Source organism: Phyllostomus hastatus, unplaced genomic scaffold, assembly GCF_019186645.2.
Source record: "Phyllostomus hastatus isolate PE091 unplaced genomic scaffold, TTU_PhHast_1.1 phas_contig_65, whole genome shotgun sequence".
Lineage (NCBI taxonomy): Eukaryota > Metazoa > Chordata > Mammalia > Chiroptera > Phyllostomidae > Phyllostomus > Phyllostomus hastatus.
In genome coordinates this window covers 1,973,780-1,999,706 of record NW_025333932.1, presented here as the reverse complement: position 1 = coordinate 1,999,706, position 25,927 = coordinate 1,973,780, and the positions used below count along the sequence as shown (strand labels likewise).

At 37.1% G+C, this 25,927-nt stretch overlaps 1 protein-coding gene across 3 annotated transcripts in view; it reads left to right on the top strand.

Annotated features, from left to right (window-relative positions):
* Nucleotides 1–25,927, top strand: part of SPIDR (scaffold protein involved in DNA repair) — a 388,722-nt gene that overhangs the window by 240,801 nt on the left and 121,994 nt on the right. For all 3 annotated transcript variants that reach the window (XM_045849422.1, XM_045849423.1, XM_045849421.1), the window contains exons 9-10: nt 21,372–21,567; nt 23,110–23,360. In XM_045849422.1, the coding sequence (XP_045705378.1) occupies nt 21,372–21,567; nt 23,110–23,360 (447 nt within the window). The remainder of the gene's footprint in view (nt 1–21,371; nt 21,568–23,109; nt 23,361–25,927) is intronic.

Here is a 25,927-nt window from a genome sequence, read left to right as displayed (position 1 = left end):
ACCTGTTAGAATGACAATCATCAACAAAATGGTAAGTTTTGGAGATGTTGAAAACATTTATCTATGAAGATATATGTACCGTTTTGTTCTTTGCAGCATTATTAACAGTGGCCAAGACATGGAAATAGTTGAAGTGTCCTTTTGATAGATGATTGGATAAAGGAGATGTGGTACATATATACAATGGAATACTACTCAGCCTATAGAAAATATAAAATACTGCCATTTGTGACAACATAGATGAATCTTAAGAATATTATGTAAAGTGAAATTAAGTCAGACAGGAAAAGTCAAAAACTATATGATTTCACAAATTTGTGGGGCATAAAGATGAAATCAACAAGTGAACAAACAAACAAGAGCTTATAGACACATACAACAGTTTGGTGGTTACCAGGGGGAAAGAGGAGTAGGAGGAAGGTAATAAAGGGGGTCAAATAGATCAGTGGTCCACAGCCTGTTAGGAGCTGAGTCACAAGCAAAGCTCACCTGAACTCCACCTCCTGTCTCTCCCCACTACCATAGCGGGGGAGTGAAGTTCTCTTGAGCTCCATGTCCTGTTACATGCTCCCCCCTCCATCTTCCATGATACCAGTCTGTAGTGCCAAAAAGGTTGGAAACCACTGGAATAGATGGTAACAGAAGGAGATTTGACTTTGAGTGGTAAACACACAGTGCAATATACAGATATGTTATAGAATTGCACACTTGAAACCTATATAATTTTACTAACCAATGTCACCTCAGTAAATTTAATTTTTTTAAATGGTATAACATCTTGAAAGAAGCCTGAGGAGGGGAGAAGCAAGTATAAGAACTATAGCGAACTCTCTCTGGAAACTGCAAGCAGGAAAATGGTGTAATGAAAGATTTAAAGTATTAAAAGAAAAACTCAGAGATATCTTTTATCTCTGCTTTGCTTTGATTACTGTATTTTGCTGTGTATAATGCACTCCTGTGTATAATGCACACCCAAGTTTTTGGCCCACACTGTCAGGAAAATAATCTTAACATTTTAATTTTTTAATTAATTAATTTATTTATATGTAGAAACAAAACTAATTATCATATTTCAGGGTATTATTTTGCATATGGATATCATTGCTTTCTAGAGTCACACTTTTAACACATGAGCATAAATAAAATAATTTTAAAAACATTTATATAGATATGGAATTAGTACTACCCATGTTTAATGCACACCCTTATTTTTCCCTCAAAAATTTGGGCAAAAAAGTACACATTATATACGCAAAATACAGTAATTCCTTTTTCCCACTCTGCACGCAGGATCATTTTTTCATTATCCTAACGCACAGATTTTAGAAGTTGTATATTACTCTTAAGGAAAAAATTAGAAAATATGTTAGAAATGAATCTAACAATTGCATTCCATTTTGTAAAATAAGCATTCAAGGATAAGAATAACTTTCTGAAGGAAATGAGAAAAATTTATTTCAACATGTATCTATTGGTGCCTACCATGTGCCTAGCACTTACTGCATACTACATTAGGTGGAAAAAATAAAAGATGTAATTCCAATCCCTCACATACTAAAATCTTGTTGAGGAAGTAGGCACATTTCACAGAAGGAAGCAGAGAGAGAGAGAGACACTTGTCTAGAATGAATTTGTCTAATAACTTTCCATTTTGTCTATCGACAATTCAGTAATATGATTCTTTAAAATTTTATCTTTGTACTGTTGCCAGCTAGAGTATCATTGAATTCAGAGTCCTTCCTGGGCACACTGCATTTTAATGGGGGTGATAATGGTTGGGATTAATTGGCAGGGCATGTTGATTCTCTTTAGACTTAGTAGCTTCCCCCATGAAGAGAGACTGTGGTTTTCCTTATGTAGCAGCAATTTTCAACCTTTTTCATCTCATGGCACACATATGCTAATGGCTAAAATTCGGTAGCATACCAAAAATATACTTTTGCTGATCTGACAAAAAAAATAATTATAATTTTGATTCAGTCAAACCAAACAGCAATTGTGTTAGCTGTTATGATTTCTTAATTTGACCATCGAAGGCAGGGATGTCAAACTCATTTTCACCAGGGGCCACATCAGCCTCGCAGTTGCCTTCAAAGGGCTGAATGTAATTTTAGTACTGAATAAATGTAACTACTCCTTAGTAGTTAATTGAGAGCTCAGTGCTGCCACCAGGTAGAAACAAGATGCCAGCAGATAAAACAAGATGGAGGGCTGGATTTGGCCCACGGGCTTTGTGTTTGCCACCTGTGATCTAAGGGAAAACGGGTCAGTACCCCTGACTAAATAGTCAGGTATTGCATGTTTTAAAAATTTTTGTGGCACACCAGGTTAGAATTGCTGGTATATAGCCTTTCTCCTCTCAGTGCACAGTGAGTGAGACATTCTTAAAGGATTGGGTATGGAGGCACTCTGCACTTGAGTTTTTACTACATTTGGTAAAAATCACAGTATGGAAAGAACATGACAGTGTCACAGCAAAACAATCATTGACATCTATTAAGTAAGAATGTTAGCAGTACTCTATCCACCAAACAGGGTAGTTATGAGAGCTCCATAAAATAACAGAAGCAAAATTCTTGGACCAGTCGAGATGGCTCAGGAATTATGAGTTTTTATGTGACCCTACACAGGTGCCCACTTCCTAAAGCTTCATGGAGACCATACCCACTCCTGTTATATTACCTGTTGTCAGCCAGGGATAACCCTCTCTCTCTGCTGGGCCAAAGAGCAGACAGCTAATGAAAACTAATCTGTAGTCCTAGTGACCTCAAGCATAGAGCCATGTGATCTAAAGGCAGGATGACCTCAGATGGGTTCTGAGTGGGAGCTGGATGGGTGTGTGTTTTTCTGAGTCACTGGTTTAGCTTGCCATGATTCCCAACCTGCCTCCTCCCACTCTGCCCACTCATTGGCCTCATTTTCCCTGGGAGATGCTGGGTATGATGTCGTGCTCTAACTGCAGGATGAGCAATGCCTCCTGAGCCAGAAATGTCATCTGAGACACAGATATATGTTCTGAAAAATTCCTGCTTTTTGTTTTCTGGAACACACGTAAATTATAGTAGCATATCTGACCTTTATATTACTTGAAGAATGAAGGCCTGTGGTTTGTCATAAACAAACAATTCCTATGCTACATGTTGTAATTTAAACTTATATGTGAGTATTTATGACTACAGATTGTCAGAGGTAATTGTAGTGGTAGGAATAAAGCTTAGTTCCTTTAAATTAGACCGCTTGCACTTCCCTGACCTTGCTACTTTTTACTTCCCACCTGAAAGAACACACCCCTATATTCTGAATGGGTGGTTTCCCAGAAGTTTCTTTCTTGGAACTTTGACTGAATTTGCCCTAAGAACAGTGATAGAAATCATTGCTTCACAACCAAGATGCCCATCAGTAAATGAATGGATCAAAAAACTATGGTACATTTACACAATGGAATTCTATGCAGCAGAAAGAAAGAAGGAGCTCCTACCCTTTGCAACAGCGTGGATGGAGCTGGAAAACATTATGCTTAGCGAAACAAGCCAGGCAGTGAAAGACAAATACCATATGATCTCACCTTTAAGAGGAACCTAAACAACAAAACAAAGAAACAAGCAAAATATAACCAAAGACACTGAAATAGAGAACAGGCTGGCGGTGACCAGAGGGGAGAGAAGAGGGAATTTAAGGGGACAGTGGGAAGGGTTCACAGGAACAGACGTAAAGGACACATGGTCATAAACTAAGGGGAGGGTGGTAATGGGAGGGAAGTGGGGAGGGTGGGAGGGGGGACTGGATTGGGAGTAAAAAGGAGAAAACTGTATTTGAACAATGATTAAGATTTTTAAAAAAGGAGAAAAAAAAAAGAAATCATTGCTTCATTCCCAGACCAGCTCCCAAAGTCTGTTCCATACTAATGCATTCTAACAGTTTACTGATAATAGAACTTCAGTTCCCCTTAACCACATTCAATACAAGCCCAGATGCTATGGAGATACATATATATATATCCCCCTGGAGTGGGGAGAATGAGAGGGATGAGGGAAACAGGAGAGAACTCTGGGTATTTGGGTACAGGTATGTCTCAACAGATTGGAAAAACATTCATGAACACTGAGATATAGTCTTTTTGTCTTCTTAGAGAAGATACCTATCCAAGCCAGCCACTGCTACTCTGTTGAACTTGCCACAAAAAAAGACAATCACAGAAAGATTACAAATGGCAGATACTGAAGGACAGTTTCTTTCATGCTAATCTGTACAGGTGTTTGGTTATTTTTTAAATTGGAGGCAAGTCATAAACTGGTTGTACACTCTTTGATGTATATATTTCTCATTTTTAAAAACATGTTAAGCCACCTCATTGTTACTGTTGTTAAATTATAAATAACCAATGGGAAGGAATTAGAGTTGGCTTCACTTTTCCTATACAGCCTGAATGTCACACCACATGGCTATATTATAAATTCTTCATTTATGTTTTTGGCCAACATTTTATACAATCATCTCAGTTTGAACAACTCTGGTGTATTACTAAAGATACCTGAGATCTTTTTAGATATGTAACAAACTTTCGAGTTCTTTAATTGGTTTAAGGAAGCCAGTTTTATACTTCAGTGCTTCTGTTGAAGGAAAGTGCTGTGGTGGGTGCAGTTCTGATATTCTTAAGAACAGACAGAGCTCTTTTCTATAACTTTAATATAAATGTTTATATCATACAAATGTAAATAGTATGTCATGAACTTTTACATAGCTGCTATTAAACACAAATTATTTTCCCCCAATGAGGGAAGATCCTGCAACGTCTTAATTCTAGTAGATAATGGGCAAATTAAGATTACACTCAGAACTTGTAGATGATTGTTGTCCTTAGAAACCCAGTTGGAACTCCATGTTAACCTTCTAACAAGCCAGGGAAATATGCACTGGTGTATCTTGTGCAGATCTAACCCTTATCTGTAGATTTTAGTATCTTTTGTGGTTGCTGCTGACGTGGTTTGTTTGAATCTTTGAGGAATGTTTGCTCTTGTTTATTTCTCTAGTTTGTCGCTAGCTCATCATGGAGTATTCCTATAAACAATTAGCTATGTAAAACAGAAGAAAAATAAAAGTGGCTTGGGCTTAAAGAGATAAAAAAGATTCTGAGGTTCCAGTACTTTTTCTAGAAGCCCTCAAGGTAGCTACTTACAGTTCCATTCTTGTGTCTTTAGGTACCAGGCCACCAAGCTTATCCTTCTCTCCAACTTGCTGCTGTCTTTTTACATCTGGCACTTCCCTTGGAACTCTCAGTTTCCTGAAAAGCCTCAGTTTCAGCCAAGTAGTTTAAACTATATAGGCAATTTAGCACAAATCTCCTGGGTTTGCTCCAGGACAAAAGTCCAAGAAACTTAGTGGAATTGCTTTTACATATTACACCAGAATTGCACCAACATGTTCATTACGGCTGTCTGCCAACTAATTTTTTTCTTTTTTTCTGATTTTCCCTAGTTTTATATAATGGCCATTCATGAATTTCATAATCAGAAAAAAATCTTTTTTTCTTTGCTGCACTCCTGTCCTGCCTTTATGTGTAACTTGAGGTAATCAATCTATTCTTAAATCCACAACTACTCCTACATTACCACTTTAAGAGTTAGTATCTGCATGTGTTTTTCTTCAAAGATATAATAATAAGCATTTCACTTTAAATAGTCCCTCTAGAGTCCTTGCTATAAAACGAAACTGAGTCAATTCTTTAGCCTAGAGGGTGTCCTTTCTAGGTGTTGCATTAGATATCTTAGGGCAGAGTTAGATCAAATCCAGCTTCTCTACTTCTGGCTTTATAATCTTAGTAAATAACTCTGTCTCCACTTCAGTTTCCCCAACTTTAAACTTGTGTGAAACTAGCAGCACCTACTCTGTAGTATGGGAATAATGGTTCACTATGTACAGCATGCAGGGCATCTAGCAGGATGTCTGACCTGAAACATGTGCTTCATACAAATCTTTACTGTGGTTTTAATGATGGCATGAACAGGTACATGTATTCAAATCAAACTTGAGGTACGCTCCCACATTACACTATAGTCATGGTCACTTAAGGATGGGGACACATTCTGAGAAATGCATTATTGTGTGATTTTGTCATTGTGTGAACATCATAAAGTGGACTCACACAGACCTAGATAGTATACTATATACCTAGCTATATGGTTTAGCCTATTGTTCTTACTATGAAGCTGTATAGCATGTTATTGTACTAAATACTGTAGGCAGTTTTAACATAATGGTAATTGTGTATCTGATATATAAACATATAAAAAGATACAATAAAATACAGTATAAAAGATTTTTTTAAATGGTTCTCTGGTATAGCACTCACCATGAATGGAACTTGCAGTATTGGAAGTTGCTTTGAGTGAGTCAGTGAGTGGTGAGTGAATGTGAAGGCTGAGGGCATTACTGTACACTATTGTAGACTTTGAAAAAAACATGTACACTTAAGCTACACTAAACTTATTTAAAATATTTTTCTTCAATAAATTAACTTTAGTTTACTGTAACTTTTTTACTTCATAAACATTTAATTAAAGACATTGTTCATTCCAACTACATCACTCAGTTTTCTATCTTCTGAGGAAACCTAGAGTATTCATTTAATGTTCATTCTTGTTAATTGCCTGCCAGCTAAATTTATTTTCCCCATTTCAAACTAAAAGAATTATATTTTTATAATTAAAAAGATTCCCTGCTTTTTGTATTTTGTACATTGTATGTTGTAACTAATAAACCAAAGAATCGGCATATATATTACATGCATGTACTATATTTTAAAAGCACAAACTAAGAATGATAAATTATGCATATAGTTTAGTATTTCCTAATTTTACTATACTCTTTCCTTATGTATATATAAGGAAGTGATAGTGTTTATGAATTCAATTTGAGTAAAGTTAAGAACCATATGTTTTATGTATTCCCCTCTGCCCTGCACCCCCCTCCCTCCAGCATTCCCTCACCCCTAGCTCATGTCTATGTGTCTTACATATACATTCTTTGGCTTCTCCATTCCCTATACTATTCTTAACCTCCCTCTGTCTATTTTGTACCTACCATTTATGCTTCCTATTCCCTGTACCTTTTCCCCCATTTTCCCTCCTCCTCCTCCCTTCTGATAACCGTTCATGTGATCTCCAGTTCTGTGAATCTGTTTCTGTTCTAGTTGTTGGCTTAGTTTGTTTTTGCTTTTGTTTTTTTTTTATGTTTGGTTGTTGATACTTGTGAGTTTGTTGTCATTTTACTGTTCATAGTTTTTTACCTTCTTTTTCTTAGATAAGTACCTTTAAAGTTTCATATATAATAAGGGCTTGGTGATGATGAACTCCTTTAACTTGGCCTTATTTGGGAAGCACTCTTATATGTCCTTCCATTCTAAATGATTGCTTTGCTGGATAGAGTAATCTTGGATGTAGGTCCTTGCTTTTCGTGACATAAAATACTTCTTTCTAGCCCCTTCTTGCCTGTAAAGTTTCTTTTGAGAAATCAGCTGACAGTCTCATGGGAACTTTTTTGTAAGTAACTGTCTCCTTTCCTCTTGCAGCTTTTAAGATTCTCTCCTTATCTTTAACCTTGGATAATTTTTTAACATATATTTTATCTATTATGTTATTATAGTTGTCCCATTTTTTGTCTACCCTTTATATCCTTCTGCTGTGCATCGCCTTCCCACCTGCATTCCCCTCCCTCCATAGTTCATGTACATGGTCGTACATATAAGGTCATTAGCTTCTCCATTTCCCATACTATTCTTAACCTCCCCCTGCCTATTTTCTGCCTATCATCTATGCTACTTATTCCCTGTATCTTTTCCCCCATTCTCCCATCTCCCCTTCCCCATGATAGCCCTTCATGTGATCTCCATTTCTGTGATTCTGTTCCTGTTCCAGTTGTTTGCTTAAATCTTTTTTTTTTCTGTTTTTGTTTTTTTAGGTTTGGTTGTTGATGGTTGTGAGTTTCTTGTCATTTTCCTGTTTGTATTTTTGATCTTCTTCTTTTTCTCGGTAAGTCCTTTTAACATTTCATATAATAAGGGCTTGGAGATGATAAACTCCTTTAACTTGACTTTATCTGGGAAGCACTTTATCTGCCCTTCCATTCTAAATGATCGCTTTGCTGGATAGCGTAATCTTAGATGTAGGTCCTTGCCTTATGTGACTTGAAATACTTCTTTCCAGCCTCTTCTTGACTATAAGGTTTCTTTTGAGAAATCAGCTGATAGTCTCATGGGAATTCCTTTGTAGGTAACTGTCTCCTTTTCTCTTCCTGCTCTTAAGATTTTCTCCTTATCTTTAATCTTGGTTAATGTAACTATGGTGTGCCTTGGTGTGTGCTTCCTTGGATCCAGTTTCTTTGGGATTATCTGAACTTCCTGGACTCCCTGGAAGTCTATTTCCTTTGCCAGATTAGGAAAGTGCTCCATTAATTTTTCAAATAAGTTTTCAATTTTATGCTGTTCCTCTTCTCCTTCTGGCACCCTTATGATTCAGATATTGGAACATTTAAAGTTGTCTTGGAGGTTCCTGAGCCTCTCCTCATTTTTTTGAATTTGTGTTTCTTCATTCTGCTTTGGTTGACTGTTTATTTCTTCCTTCTGGTCCAAACCATTGATTTGAGTCATGGTTACCTTCCCATCACTGTTGGTTACCTATATATTTTTCTTTATTTTACTTTTCATAGCCTTCACTCTTTCTCTATTTTGTGACCATACTCAACCAATTCTATGAGCATCCTGATTACCAGTGTTTTGAACTGTGCATCTGATAGGTTGGCTATTTCTTTGTCACTTAGTTGTTTTTTTTCTGGAGCTTTGATCTGTTCTATCATTTGGGCCTTCTTTTTTGTCTTGGTGCACCTATGATGAAGTAAGGGGCGGGAGCCTTTGTGATTTGCCAGGGCGGGATAACCCACATTGCTATGTTCTGGCACTATATGTGGGGTAGGGATCCAAGAAGCAACAATCCCACTTGTTCATCTATCAGCCAGCTTTCAGTCACTTCCCCTGCTACCCACAAGCAAGTTTGGCCTTTCTGGTGCTGATTCCCAGGTGGGTGGGTTTGTATATGTTTTAGGACCATGTGGGTCTCTCTAACAAACTCTCTTGTGAGGCTGGGAATTTCTCCCACCACCTCAACCCCCACAAGTTTTTTCAGTCAGAGGTTTTGAGGCTTTATTTCCCTGCACTGGAACCCTGGGTTGCACGGCCTGCCTTGCTCCCCAGTTGTTCCTTCTGGTTTTCCGCACACGAATGTGGGACTGCCTTCTCTACCAGATGCCTCCTTTCCCACCTCAGTCCTCTAGCCACCACCTTGCCGAGAATTCTCTCAGCCCTGGCTGCCCATCTGCGCCCCTCCTACCAGTCTGGATGAATGTTTCTTGTTTAACTCCTTGGTTATCAGACTTCCATACAGTTTGATTTTCTGTGGGTTCTGGTTATTTTTTGTTTTTAAATTTGTCATTGTCCTTCTTTTGGTTGTTCCAGGAAGCAAAGTGTATTTGCATATGCCTCCCTCTTGGCCAGAAGTCTCTAATCTTGGATAATTTAATTATGGTGTGTCTTGGTGTGTTCCTCTTTGGGTCCAACTTCTTAGAGAATATCTGAGCTTCACAAAATTGTATGTCTATTCCAGCACCAGATTGGGTAAGTTTTCTTTCAGTAATTTTTCAGTAAGTTTTCAATTTCTTGTTCTTCCTCTTTTCCTTTTGGCACCCCTGTAATTCGATGTTGAAGTATTTAAGGTTGTCCCAGAGTTTCCTCAGCCTCTCTTTTTTTTTTTTTGAATTCTTGTTTCTTCATTCTGTTCCAGTTGGATGTTTATTTCTTCCTTTTGTTCCAAATCGTTGATTTGAGTACCAGTTTCCTTTCCTTCACTGTTGTTTCCCTGTACATTTTCCTTTATTTCACTTTGGATACCCTTCTTTTCTTTCTTCATTTTGAGACCATACTCAATCATTTCTGTGAACATCCTGATTACCAGTGTTTTGAACTCTGCATCTGATAGATTGTGTATCTCCTTGTCGCTTAATTCTTTTCCTGGAATTTTCATCTGTTTGTTCATTTGGGCCATAATTTTTTGTCTCTGCATTTGCCTGTTATAAGGGTTGGAGCCTTAGGTATTCGTTAGCAGGGCAACCCTTCTTGCTATGTTGTGGTTTTGTATGTGGGGGAGGGGTCAGATGGAACAATGACACTTGCTAGGCTCTTGCTGCTTTCATTCACTTCCTCTACTTTCTGAAAACAAATTCTGCCCTTCCAGGTGCTGCCCTGGTGCTAATTCCAGGGTGGATGGATGTGTACTTTCTAGGACCCCGTGAGCCCCTCCAACAGACTCTCCTGTGAGACTGTTTATTTCTCCTGCTCCCACAACCCCCACAGGTTTTTGCAGCCAGAGAGAGGTTCGGGGATTTCTTTTCCTACACTGGAACCCTGGGCTACACAGTCTGTCTTGCTCCCCAGTTTTTCCTCCCAGTTTATCCTCACTGCGAACATGGGACTGCCTGGTCTGCCAGCTGCCGCTTGCCCTCCTGATCTGCCCAGCCACCGTCTTGCCGCATATCTAGCCTGCCCCAGCTGCCTGTCTCTGCCCCTCCTGCTGGTCTGGATGAATGTTTCTTCTTTAACTGCTTGGTTGTTGGGCTTCCAGACAGTTTGATTTTCTGGCAGTTAAGCTTGTTTTTTGTTTTTAAGTTGATTGTTATCCTTCTTTCGGTTGTGCAAGGAATCTAAAGTGTGTCTACCTATTCCTCCATCTTGGCTGGAAGTCCTAAAGGGCTTTTAATTTAATAGGGCCAAAGTGTTGATACTACACATTTGCTGTAAAGAGAATTATAAGAGTTTTATTTTTCTGATAATAAAAGTTACTTAATAAAGACTTGTTTCTAGTTATAAAAATTAAAAATAAGTAAATAAAAAATTTCCTGCCAGGTCAACCATCTTTGCCAGATTACTACGAATTCCTATATTTCAAAGTTAATTTGTTATCAAGAATATGTTTTGAATATTTTTATGTAAAATGGAGTTGAATATTTTAAAAAACATAAGTGGATGTTAGTTGGCAAACAAAATATGGAGTATTAATAAAAATATTAGTATTATAATAACAGATAAACGAAAGATTCGAAGTACTTTAAAAGGTGCTTCAAATCTGCCTGTAAATAAGAGAAAAAATGAGAAGTGAGCAAAAACACCAAGAGTGTATGTAATGCTTGAAATTGTGAGTATATTTGTACATTTACCTAATATAGTTGCAAGTAGAGTAGGATAACTATATTAATGGTTATTATTTATTTTGATGGAATAATCCTGCATCTAGCATGGGTTTGTTCACTTTATCTAAAAGAGATCAGAACCCCGGACTGTGTGGCTCAGTTGGTTGAGTGTTGTTCTGTGAAGCAAAGGTCGCTGGTTCAGTCCCAGTTATGGCACATGCCTGGGTTGCAGGTTCAATCCCTGGTTAGGGTGTGCTTGAGGGGCAATGGATCAAATTTTCTCTCTCATATTGATGTTTCGCTCCCTTTTTCTGCCTCCCTTATTTTCAAAGATAAATAAAATAAAGCGTTTTAAAAAGATAAAGAGAGTTCAGAAAAATAGCCCCCTTTTAAGTTTGCTTGTGTGTGTAAATTATGGCCCTTTGCAGATTAATTGCTTGTAATTAGCAAAGTGGCCCTGCCTGGGAGGCAAAGAACATTTAGAGCTATCACAGTCAGTGAGTTAACCCTCTTTTTAAGAGAGTGGGTATATTAAGTAAAGAAAATATCCTTTTGTTTTTACTTGAGCTAAATAGAATAGAGGGTTGAAATAAATCACTTTTTTATTTAAATAAAAGCTAATCATTAGAATAGCTTTGAAAGTTGTGTTTTGTTTGTTTGTTTGTTCATTTGTTTGGTTGGTTGGTTGGTTGGTTGGTTTTTTAATGGCCTAGGAGGCTAAAATAAGTGTTCACTTAGTTGGAGTTACTCTGTTTTCAATTCAGTTTAACCTTAATGGCCTTAAACAAGACTTTATATTGGGCAGAACATAGTTCTAATATTGGTATGTTTACCTGTAAACTGAAAAGTTTTAAATATACAACAAAATTTTTATCTAATGCCTTTTTCTCCTTAATTTAGTTATTATAATAATACTGAATTATTATATTTTTTAAATTAACTTGAAGGGAAAAGCTGGAAGTTTATGACATCTTTCATCCATCTGGCTGTGTGAAGCATATTTATAGTTGTACCCAGACAGTAATAAACATTATGCCCCACCCCTACACTCTTATTTTCTTACAGCCTTTTCTTGCTCTCTCCCTTTGTCTCTCCCTCTATTCTCTTATTCTGTCTATTCTCACATTTTTTTAAATTTTTCTGGGTAACCATATCTATAGTCTATAGGCTTAAAATATATACATTCCAAGCTTAAATAGACTGTGTAGAAGTATGCTAGACACTAAGGAATGTATCTAGATTAGGATAAACTACCATCTTGTAGAAAATGTGGGCCTAGTTCTTGAAACAGAATGATATGGGATTACAAGCTTTACTGTAATTACATGGTGTACACGTTAGAGAGGTAAATTGAGCCTAGAACATATTGAGTTGGCCAAAAAGGTTCATTTGGTTTTTTCCTGTGATGGCTTTAGTAGTGCTTAGTTGTCTTTAACTTCATTGGAAACAATTTCATTAGAATGTATCATGACAGCTGTCATATCAGTTTGAGTTTTAAAAAATCTTATTAAAATTGTCAGACTTTTGTATAGCCATTTTAATATTGAAGATGGAAGAAAATGTGCAACATTTTTAGCATATTATTTCTTATTATTTCAAGCAAGGTAAAAATGCAACTGAAATACAAAAAAAAAAAAGCTTTGTGCAGTATATAGATAGAACAGGTGCTATGACTGATCAAACATGTCAAAAGTAGTTTGCAAAATGTCTTGGTACTGTTAACATTTGGCCAAATAATTCTTTGCTGTCTTATGCATTGGAAGTTGTTTAGCAGCACCCCTGGCCTCTAACCACTAGAAGTCAATAGAAGAATATAGCTGACATACTCAAAATATCCAAATCAATAAAGTTACTGGTGAAAGTGAAAATCGTGTCTTTTATTTTACAGAAAAAAACTAAATGGACTTTTGGCCAGCCCAATACTATATGAAGTCATATTCAGCACTTTACCTTTGAGCAGGAAAATTTACATAATAAATTTTGCATAAAGCTGAAATTTATGTTTACATAGATAAGACTGATAATTTGGACAGAAATTAGATATTGATCATATAGTTACTATATTAGGTGTTTTTTAAAAAATAGAGGAAATTCTTTGAACCGTCACAAGTTTAAATTAACCATGGTTATGTTGCGGGATTTTTTGTTTAGAATGAATGATATTACAGAACTCATATTTTTAATGAACCTTTTTATTTTGAGGTAATCATGGTTTTCCATGTAAGAAATACTATAGAGAGGTCATTTGTATCCTTTTACCCAGTTTCCCCCAGTGCCAACTTCAACATCTTGTAAACTTACAGTGCAATATCACAACCAGGGAATTAACATTGACAAGGTCAAGAAGCAAAATAATTCTGTCAACACAGGATCACTCATGTTGCACTTTTATAAGTGTATCAACTTCATTCTCTTCTCCTCTTTCCTCCTATCCTTAAACTCTGGGAACTAATATGTTCTTCATTTCTTTAGAGATAGTTGGGTTTTTTTTTCACTCAGCACGATTCCCTAGAGATTAATCCACATTGTTGTGTGTCTCAGTAGCTCATTCCTTTTTTATTGTTGACTAGACTGTGTGGTGTGAATTCAACAGCTTTTTCAGCTGTTCACTCAGTGATGATGTTTAGGTTGTTTCTAATTCAGGGGTATTATGAATAAAGCTTCTGTGAACATTCCTATGTAGGTTTTTGTATAAACATAAGTTTGTATCTTTCTGGGATAAATGCCTAGGAGTTCAGTGGGTTACATGTTTAGTTGTGTCTTTTTTTAACTGGCAAACTTCTCCACAGTTGCTGTGCATTTCTCACCAGTGAGCAATCCAGTTTCTCTACATCCTCACCAGTATTTGGAGGTGTTACCATATTCTGTTTTAGTCATTTTGGTGGTGTAGAGGCACCTCATTGTGGTTTTAATGTGTATTTTCTTAATGCCTAATGATGTTGAACATTTTTTCATGTGCTCATTTGCCATTCTTATCTATCTTCAGTGATTGTTCATAACTGTTGTCCCTGTTCTAATTTGGATTGTTCATTTCTTTTTCAGTCTTCAGAGTTCTTTAATATATTGTAGATCCTAGTCCACTTTTGTATATGTGGTTTGCAAATATTTTCCCTGTATATTTTGCCTTTTCATCCTCTTAACAGGGACTTTTTCATAGCACATTTTTTTTCAGTTTTGATGAAGTCCAGTTTATCAGTTTTTTCTTTTATGGGTAAAATTTTTAATCTCACATTTAAGTATTCTTTGCTAAGTGCGGATACTGAAGATTTTCTATTTTCCTAGAAGTTTTATGACTTCATAGTTTACATTTACATATTTAATTTTTATAGCTTTAGTAGTAAGGTATAATTGGTAAGTAAAAATTATACTTATTTGACACATCTCTCACCATACATAGTTACCTTTTTGTGTGTGTGGTGAGAACACTTAAAATCTACTCTCTTAGCAAAGTCCAACTGTGCAATATAGTATTATTAACTATAGTCACCATGCTGTACATTAGATTTTCAGAACTTACTCATTTAATAACTGAAAGTTTATATCATTTAACAAACATCTCCCCATTTTCCTCACCCACAGCCCCTGACAACTACAGCTCTACTCCCTGCTTCTAGTTCAGCTTTTGTAGATTCCACATATAAGTGAGATTAGATAGTATTTATCTTTCTGTGTCAGGTTTATTTCACTTAGCATAATGTCTTCTAGGTTCATCCATATCCATGCTTTTGCAAATAGCAGGATTACTTTCTTTTTATGGCAAATAATATTTCATTTTGTGAGTGTGTATGTACCATTTTCTTTACCCATTCATTTGTCAACAGACAGAGGTTGATTCCTTTTCTTGGCCATTGTGATTAATATTGCAGTGAATGTGGGAATGCAGATCTCTTTGAAATGCTGATTTTATTTCCTTTGGATATATACTCAGAAGTGGGATTACTGGATCCTGTGGTAGTTGTGTTTTAAATTTGTTGATGAAGGTCTGTACTGCACGAGTTTGTATTCACATCAAAAGTGTACCAGGCTTCCCTTTTCTTCACACCTCAAAAACATTTATTTCTTATCTTTTTTTGTAATAGCCTTTGTAACAACTGTGAGGTAATATCTCACTATGGTTTTGATTTGTATTTCCCAGATGATTAGGTGTGGAGCACATTTTCATATACCCGTTGGCCATTTGTATGTCTTTTTTGGAAGTATGTCCATTCAGACCCTCTGCCTGTTTTTTAATCAGGTTATTTAGGAGGTTTTGCTATGGAATTGTAGTCTTTATATATTTTGGATATTTATCCCTTATCAGAATATGGTTTGCAAACCTGTCTGGAACAGGGCCATGGACTGATTTAGGATCTACAGCTGGAATTGAGGTCAGCAGGACTGTTACTTAAGCAACAAGGGAGTGTGGCTCCTCCTAGGTCCCCTGTCAGATGGTGCTGGTGGCAGGACCAAGGTTAAATGGGGCTTGCAGCCCATTTAAAGGGTATGAAACTGGTTTCAAAGTCTATAGCCAGTATCAGAGTTGGCGTATCTGCCACCTAGGCATGTGCCTGCATTCTCAAAATGGCCCTTTCAATCTTAGGCTCCACCAGGGTTGTACAATCTTCTGCCTGAATCCCATGCTCCCACAAAAACATGTTAGGCCAAGGATGACTGCCAGATTATTGTTGGTATGGTGGAATGAGAGCAGAGACCTCCTATTTTGCCATCTCGCTCATGTCCCATATAAGCTTATGCATATCTGCAAAAAATCTTGTTAGGCTTTTGATAGAATTACTTTAAATCTTTGTATTCATTTGGGGAGAATTGGCATCTTTATGACATTGAGTCTTTCAATCAATAGATATTGTATGTCTCTCTGTTAAGATCTTTGATTTATTTCATCAGTGTTTTGTAGCTTCAGCATGTAAGTCATACGCATGTTGTGTTAGATTTATAGCAAAAGTTTTTTGGTTTTTTGCAATTATAAATGATTTAGACTTTTAGTTTTGGTGTTCACATATTCATTGAGAGTATATAGAAATGCATTTGACTTTTGTGTTTTGTTATTACCTTGTTGAACTCATTTATTAGTTTTAGGCATTATGTTGTTGATTCCTTACAATTTTCTACATGAGCAATCATGTCACATGCTCATATTTTGTCTAGTTGTATAAAATATTGAGAGGTGTTGTAGTCTACAACTTTAATTGTGGATTTTTTGGTTTATCCTTCCACTTTCATTAATTTTGCTTCAAGTGTTTTGAATCTGTGTGTTTTGGTGTACATACATTTAAGATTGCTATGTCGTCTCGGTGGACTGACCTTTCCATCATTAGTTAATGTCCCTCTCTGTCTCTGATAATTGTCTTGGCTCTGAATCCTGCTTCATTTCATGTGTTATTAGCATTTCTTCTCCACTGTATTTGTATAAATGTTTACATGATCTATTTTTCCTATACTTTCATCCTATTTGTATCTTTCATCCTACCTATATCTTTATGTTTGGAGTGAATTTCTTATAGATAGCATTTGGATAGATCTTGTTTTATAATCCACTCTGCCAATCAGTCTTTTAATTGCTTTATTTAAACCATTTACAACTTCTGGCCAAGATGGAGGCATAGGTAGACACACTGTGCCTCCTCGTACAACCAAAATAAGGACAACGACAATTTAGAAACAAAATAACAACCAGAACTGACAGAAAATCGAACTGTATGGGAGTCTGACAACCAAGGAGTTAAAATAGACACATTCATCCAGACAAGTAGGAGGGGTGGAGTCCCAGGACAGGCGGAGGGGGGTCATCGCAAAAAAAGCAGTGGCTTTTGGACCTCAGCGTGCAAGGCAGCAGCTGACTGACCCCTTGTGCGCAATACCCCCAGGTGCGCAATATGGCAGCAGGCGGACCCTGGGCATGTAGGCAGTGGCTGGCAGACCCCAGGAGTGGGGTGGCAGTGGGCAGACCCGGGGAGGCAGTGATTGTGGAACAGGGCGCAGCGTGCTGACCAGGCAGGCAGTCCCACATTCGCATGTAAATAAACCAGGCAAAACTGGGGAGCAAGACAGACCATGCAACCCAGGGCTCCAGCAAAGGGAAATAAAGCCTCAAAACAACAATTGAAAACACTTGGGGGGTTTGAGGTGCTTGGAGAGACTCCCAGCCTCACAGGAGAGTTCGTTAGAGAGACCCACAGGGTCCTAGAACATACACAAGCCCATCCACCTGGGAATCAGCACCAGAAGGGCGCATTTGCTTGGGGGAAGCAATGGAAGGGACTGAAATCTGACAAGAGAGTGGAGAAAGCACCATTGTTCCCTCTCTGACTCCTCCCCCCACATACAGCATCAAAACACAGCAACTGGGTTGCCCTGCCCTGGTGAACACCTAAGGCTCCACCCCTCATATATAACAGGCACATCAAGACAAAAAAATGGCTCAAAGGGAAAAACAGATCAAAGCTCCAGAGCAAATACAACTAAGTGACCAGGAGATAGCCAGCCTATCAGATGCACGGTTCAAAGCACTGGTGATCAGGATGCTCACAGAATTGGTTGAATTTGGTTGCAAATTAGATGAAAAAATGAAGGCTACACTAAGTAAAAGGAAGGAAAATGTACAGGGAACCAATAGTAATGGGAAGAAAACTGGGACTCACATCAATGGAGTGGACCAGAAGGAAGAAAGAAACAACTGAGCAGAAAAGAATGAAGAAAAAAGAATTCAAAAAAAATGAGGAAAAGCTTAGGAACCTCCAGGACATCTTTAAATGTTCCAACATCCGAATTATAGGGGTACCAGAAGGGGAAGAGGAAGAGCAACAAATGGAAAACTTATTTGAACAAATAATGAAGAACTTCCCCAATCTGGCCAAGGAAATAGACTTCCAGGAAGTCCAGGAAGCTCAGAGAATCCCAAAGAGGTTGGATCCAAGGAGAAACACACCAAGGCACATCATAATTACACTAGCCAAGATAAAAATGAGGGAGAGAATTCTAGAAGCAGCAAGAGAAAAGGAGACAGTTACCTACAAAGGAGTTCCCATCAGACTGTCAGCTGATTTCTCAAAAGAGACCTTGCAGGCAAGAAGGGGCTGGAAAGAAGTATGAAAGGCAAGGACCCACATCCCAGATTGCTCTATCCAGCAAAGCTATCATTTAGAATGGAAGGGCAGATAAAGTGCTTCTCAGATAAGGTCAAGTTAAAGGAGTTCATCATCACCAACCCCTTATTATATGAAATGTTAAAGGGACTTATCTAAGAAAAAGAAGATTAAAAACATGTACAGTAAAATGACAGCAAACTCACAATTATTAACAACCACACCAAAAACAAAAACAAAGTAAGCAAACAATTAGAACAGGAACAGAATCACAGAAATGGAGATCACATGGAGGGTTAGCAACAGAGGAGTGGGAGGAGGATAGAGGGAGAAAAGGTACAGGGAGTAAGTAGCATAGATGGTAGGTAGAAAATAGACAGGGGGAGGGCAAGAATAGTATGGGAAATATAGAAGTTTTAAAGAACTTATGACACATGAACATGAACAAAAGGGGGGATTGTGGGTGGGAGAGGGTATACAGGGTAGACGCGAATGAAGGGAAAATGGGACAACTATAATAGCATAATCAATATATAATTTTAAAAAATTAATAAGTAAATATGTATTGAGCACCTACAAAAAATAAATAAACCATTTACACTTAATACAATTATTGATATGTTAGAACTAAATTACCTTTTTATTTTTTATTTTCTTTGTGTTCTGTTTCTCTGTTTTCTTTTTGCTAGCTTCATATGGTTTACTTGAACATTTTTTAGAACTTCATTTTGACACACCTATGTTTTTGTATGTGTCTCTTTTTATAGCTATTTTATTGGTTTCTTTAGGCATTACATTTTACATGTAGAACCTATCGCAATCTACTAGGTCAACATTTTGCCAGTTTGTGTAGAAATCTTCTCATGTCCCCTTATTGTCCTAATTTATAATATCATTGTCTTAAATATTTCCTGTGAATACATTTAGAACCATATCAGTGTTACAGTTTTGCTTCAAACCAAAAAAATTTTTGAAAAGTCAACAGAAATATAAAAGCCTATCGTACTCACCTACATTTTCCACTTATATTTCTTTCCACAGATCTTGAGGTTCTGTTCATGGTTTTTTCAGTCTGTGTTTTCTTTGTTCATACTGGCTAATGCCCATTATTTTATCTTCAAGATACTGATTCTTTTCTCTGTCCCTCCATTCTACTATTGAACCCATCCACTGAGGTTTTTTATTTTTGTTACTGTATTTCTTAGTTCTGAAATTTCCATTAAAAATATTTCTTTGCCCAAGGTATATATTTGTTTGCTGGGACCCTCTAGTTTTCTGTCTTGTTTACATTTGTAATTGTTCATTGAAGCATGTTTATAATAGCTGCTATAGAATCTTTGTCAGATAAATCTAACATCTGTCATCTCAGCATTGTGATTTATTAATTGTTTTTTTTTATTCAAGTTGAGACTTTTTTCCTGGTTCTCAGTATAACAAATGATTTTTTTTTTTATGGCAACAAGTACATTTTGGGTATTATGACATGAGACTTTGGATCTTATTTAAGCCTATGTACGTGACTTTATCTGACACTGCTCTGAGAGGAGAGTTGGCAGTGGAGCTTGTTACTGCCACATGGAGGTAGAAGTTCAGACTTCCTACCTGACCTCCACTGATACCTAAGGGGGAGGGAACTTTTTGTTACTCCTGGGTGAGTGTGAGTTCCAGCTTCCTGCTAGATTTTGACTGACATCACTCTGGCTTGGAGAGTGCTTTGTTGCTGCTCTCCACTCGGCTTCCACTGACACTGGAGGAAGGTTGGAGAGTCAAGGTGGCCTAGTAATGCTGAGCAGTGGTGAAAGTCCTGACATTCTGCTACACCTGTTCTCACTCTGTGCCAGAGGATTACTAATGTCGGGTGGGGGTGGAAGTGCAGGCCCCCCAGGTGGTCTCCACTGTCATGGTGTGTATATGGGGACACTCACTACAAGCTCAGAGATGAAAGCCCCAAACACCCTATTCTACCTGTTTTTCACCACCCCAGCTGGACTGTAGAGACTCCTCATGACCTGATGTTAGTGGAAGTCATTCACTCTTTGCTGTTGTATGTGAAGGTGGGTAACAGTTTTTCTGCAATATTAACCTAGGATAGAACAGGTATTTTCTAAGTTTTCTGTCTCACTAGGCTGCCCCTTCCCTAGTCCTGTGGTTGAAGAGAATAAGCTTTTGTAGGGGCTTTTTATTTTGGTCTATACCCATTACTGTTTCCAGGTTTTCAGGTTCTTCAGTTCCAAATCTGGATATAAGAGGCAAAGAGAAAACCCAGGCATTCACTACTTTTGTTCCTTAAGTCGCAAGGACCTTAGGTCCTAGCTGTTCTGCCACCTTCTCTCCACCTTACAGTGTGTCTTCTTATATTTAGTTTATATATAATGCTGGGCACTTTAGTTGTACTTAATGAGAGAAATAGGAGAAAGTATATCTAGTCCATCTCAGAAATGGAAGTTAGAATATTTTTTCTTAATGTTAAGCAGCACTACTTGTTTTGAGGCATGAGTGTTAGTCTTCTCAAATCAAATGCCTCAGAGGGACCAGGAAAATATGTCTGATATTCCCAGACTACTTTTCTACTTAAATATGAGGCATTTCAGTGCCTGTGGTCTATCTGTAAACATTCCTTATGCATTTGATATCAAATTATTTGAAAGATTAGAGCTGTCAGAATGTATGGTGGTTTTACTTGTAAATAACGTTTATTTTAATGGGTAATTCTTTGAACCTGTTGATGGTCTTTGCTCACTCCCTGCATTTCTCCCTGAGGCACCCTAAGACATCATCTACCAGAGTAGGAGGACCTGAGGGAGCTCAAGCCCAGACACTTAGATGGCCTTCTTTTATTAGCCCCTCTCTTGACACAGAAGTTTCAATGGAAAAGTAAAAATGGATCCATTGACAGTCACTATTGACCATGTGAGAGCATCTGTCATTCACTGGGCTGGCTTGATTTTACCTGCCCACAGCAGACAAGTCATTGCTCTTTGTTTTCCTGATTTAGCAAGAACATGAGGGGAATCCAGCTTCACAAATAAACTCTTGTATTTTTTTATCCCCTTCCAGGCAAAAGCTTATTATCCCCAGTGGAAGTTGCCCTGTTATTTTGAATACTTACTTTTGTCAGAAAATTGTTGCCAAAGAAGATTTGAAAACAACACATGAAGTGCATGGTTGGAACACACCCCTTCCAAGAAGAAACATCACTTTGGCCCAGATGTTTAGATTTAATCATCTAACAAATAATTCACCTGAAAGCCAGGTAAACTTTCATTGGCTTAGACATTTTATTCTTTGTAATAATGTTGAATTCGAATGGGTTATAAATGAAGATGGTTACCTTTGGTCTTCCTTCAAGTATTCAGCAAATATATAGGCAAGAGTATTTGTTATTATGTCTAAAGAAATTATGGTTCAGTTCAGTATTATGGTATTTTTATAGTATTTCATCTTTTTAATGATGTATTTTAATCTTTATTCTAACCCATTAAAATATGAGTGTTCATTTTCCTGTTCTTGTAATTGTCTAAGAATCTTGTTCAAGCCACCTTTTATTATTAAAAAGATTACATTTTTTCTTTTTCACAATATCTATCCCTTGGAATAAAAAGAGCTGCATAAACTTGAGATTATAAACTCGAGATGTATTTTTGGAATTTTACTGGCCCTGACTCATGACCATCTGCCAAGATGGACTTAGAGAACCACTAAATTTCACTTGGAATGGGCACAAAGTGCACTCTTGGGACCCCTCTGAGGTCTGTGGCTCCCAGTGCACCTGCCTTAGGTCACCAAGTTACCTGAATCAGCACTGAACGGAATGCTAAGACTAACTGTCAGCATGAGGGAACATAAGAAAGACAGGAAAGCAAACAAACTTTCATCCTGTTTTGTATATGTGTAATCAAGCAGAATCTTCCTTTAATTATTAAAAGAGTGTCTGGAGGGAATTATGTGAAAAGGAGGGCTTTCTAACCAGTTTAATTGTACCTGATTTAAAATATGGCTCAAAATATATTATTGCTTCAAATTCATGAGATATGTTTTCACCAGCAGCGATGATGAAGCCACGGGGTAGCATAGTGGTTAAGAATATGGACTTTGAAACCAGGTGTTCTAGTTCAGTCCTGCCTCAGCCACTTGCTTCTAGGTGACTTTGGGCAAGATATTTAATTTTTCTGTGTCTCAATATTATTATCTTTAAAGTGGTGATAATGATATAATCTACCTCCTTGGTTTGTTGTAAAGTTAAATATATTTGTTAAGTAAGGCCAATATATAAAGAAAAGTTCCTGAAATAGAGAAATCACTCTAGAGGTGATGTTTTCTTATTATGATATTTAACATTATTATAAATGATTGTCACGATGCTACGTGAACATGCACATAACAAGTACTTAATGATACTAAATGCTGGTCATTCTTTTATATTGTTTTTAAGTTTGTCCTGTTGGGATTGTTACCTCATATGAGAAAAGTTTTCTAAATTACCATGAGGTAGTTTAGTAACAGGACTTTCTACATGTTTTCAAAGCCCCAGTATGGTCTTTTTTTCCATTGATAAGAAACTCTTTGTCATTTCCATGTTACTCTGGCTCTCCTTGCTCTCCTTGGCAGTACTATTTACCTGGCAGACATGGAGGTCCTTGTTTTTTTATATTTATAGATTTGTGTTTTATATTTATTTTTCATTTAGTGCTCTGCATGTACATCAGAGGATTATCTAAGAATATCATTATTTGTACATAATGTACGACAGTACATAAGCCACACTGAAATGATTCCCTTTTCATGTCTTGGCCAGGTTATAAGTAGTAGTAATCTTACCACCATGAGGACGGACTGGACCCACAGGCATGAAGAAGCAAAACAGCACTTTCCGTCTCAAGTATCCCTGACAGATTCTCTCCTGGATACTGTAGAAAGCCAAGGAGCCGCCACATGGTCAGGAGTTAGAGTCCCAGTGGTGGTGCAGAGAGTTTACTCTCTTCCCTGCAGGTGTCAGCCGGGAGGTACCTCAGCTGCTTCCCTCATCTCAGACCCACCGAAAGTTCGGTAAGTGACAAAACACAGGCATGGGGGTTAAGAGCCTAGAGTTAACGCAGTAAATGCAGGCCTAGGGTTAAGTAGAGAAAGGAGAGGCTCTTTCAGCAACAATTTCTTGGCTGCATTCATCATGTACATCAGTTGTTTTTGTTTGTTTCTTGCATCAAAATTTGGTACCATGGTGTGACAAAGGATTCTGTCTACATCAAAAGTCCTACTAAAATAATGTAATTCATTACATTTATCTGTGTTGTTAGTATTTTGGTAGAATCTTTAGGGTTCTCTATATATAGTCTCATGTCATCTGCAAATAATCACTGTTTTATTTCTTCCTTTCTAATTTGGATGCCTTTTATTTCTTCTTTTGTCTGATTGCTGTGGCTAGAACTTCCAGTACCATGTTGAATAAGATTGGTGAAAATGGAAATTTCTGTCCTGTTTCTAATCATAAAGAAAATGCTTGTAGTTTTTGCCCATTGAGTATAATGTTGGGTGTGGGTTTGTCATATATGACCTTTATCATGTTAATATATGTTCCCTCTGTTCCTACTTTGCTGAAAGTTTTTATCATAAATGGTGCTAGATTTTATCAAATGCTTTTCCTGCATCTGTTAATATGATCATGTAATTTTTATCCTTCATTTGGTTTACGTGCTGTATCATGTTTATTGATTTGCGGATATTATACCAGCCTTGCATCCCCAAAACAAATCCCCCTTGATGATGGTGTGTGATCTGTTTAATGTGTTGCTAGGTCCAGTTTGCTAAGATTTTGTTGAAGATTTATGTATCTATGTTCATTATGGATACTGGCCTGTAATTTCCCTTTTTTGTAGTGTCTTTATCTGGTTATAGCATTACAATAATCCTGGCCTTATAAAATGAGCTTGGGAGGCTTCCCTTCTGTTAAATTTTTAGAAGTTTGAAAAGGAAGGTATTAGTTCTTTTTTGAATGTTTGGTAAAATTCATCTGTGAAGTCATCTAGTCCAGGACTTTTTTTGGGGGGGAGTTTTTGATTACTGCTTCAATTTCACCTGTTATAATCTGTCTATTCAGATTATCTGATTGTTCCTGATTCAGTTTTGGAAAATTGTATGTTTCTAGGAATTTATTCACTGTGTTCAGATTGTCTAATTTGTTGACATATAGTTCTTAGTATGTTTTTTTTTTTTACAATATTTCTTTGGTGCCAGTGGTTATTTCTCTTCTTTTCATTTCTGATTTTATTTATTTGGTTCCACTCTTATTTTTTAATGAGCCTGATTAAATGTTTGTCAACTTTTTTTATCTTTTAAAAGAACCAGCTCTTGGTTTTATTGATTTTTTTCATCTTTATTAGACTCTATTTTCTTTGTTTCTGCTCTGTTTTTTATTTCCCTCATCCTACTTACTTTGGGCTTTGTTTGTTGTTCCTTTTCAGTTTCCTTTAACTGTAAAGTTAGACAGTTTGAGATTTTTCTAGTTTATTGAGATATGCCTGTAGTGCTATGAATTTCCCTCTTAAAACTACTTCCACTGGCCCATAGATTTTAGGATGTTGTGTTCTTATTTAGATTTCTTTCAAGATATCTTTTGGCTTCTTTCTTGATCTCATGGTTAATCCATTCATTGCTTAATAACATGTTATTTATCCTCCATGTCTGTGTGTTTTTCAATTTTGTCTGGTGAATGATTTCTGGTCTCATACCATTATGGGCAGAAAAGATACTTGATATGATTTCAATCTCCATAAATATTACTGAGACTTGTTTTGTGGTCTATCCTAGAAAATGTTCCATGTGCACTTGAAAAGAATGTATATTCTGTTGCTTTGGGGTGAAATGCCCTGAAGATATCAATTTAATCTATCCATTCTAGTGTGTAATTTAAGGCCATCATTTCTTTGTTAATTTTCTGCCTGGAACATCTGTCCATCGATCTAAATGGGGTGTTAAAATTCCCTACTATTTCTGTTGATCTCTCCATTTATGTCCATCAAGATTCGCTTTATATATTTAGGTGCTCTTGTTTAAAAACTTTTTATTTATTTATTTTAGGGGGGAGAGGGAGAGAGAAAGAGAGGGAGAGAACCATCAATGTGCGGTTGCCTCTCACGTGACCTCCACTGGAGACCTGGCCCGCGATCCAGGCATGTGCCCTGACTGGGAATTGAACCAGCGACCCTTTGGTTCGTAGCCCACACTCAATCCACTGAGCCACACCAGCCAGGATTATTTAGATGCTCTTATGTTTAGTGCATTATGTTTAGAAGGGTTATATCATGTTGTTGGACTGTTTCTTTGTTATTATGTGGAACCCTTCTTTGTATCTTACTACAGCCTTTGTTTTAAAGTCTATTTTGTCTAAATATTGCTACTCCAAGTTGTTTTCTTCTTTCCCCTTTCATGAAATATCTCTTTGCATCTCTTTACTTTTAGTCTGTGTGATCTTTTCTTTTGAATTGAGTCTCTTCTTGACAGCATATATATGGGTCATGTTTTCTTATTCATTCATTTACCTTTTCTTTTGATTGGAGCATTTAAGCCATTTGTATTAAAGTGGTTATTGATAGGTACATATTGATAGGTACATATTT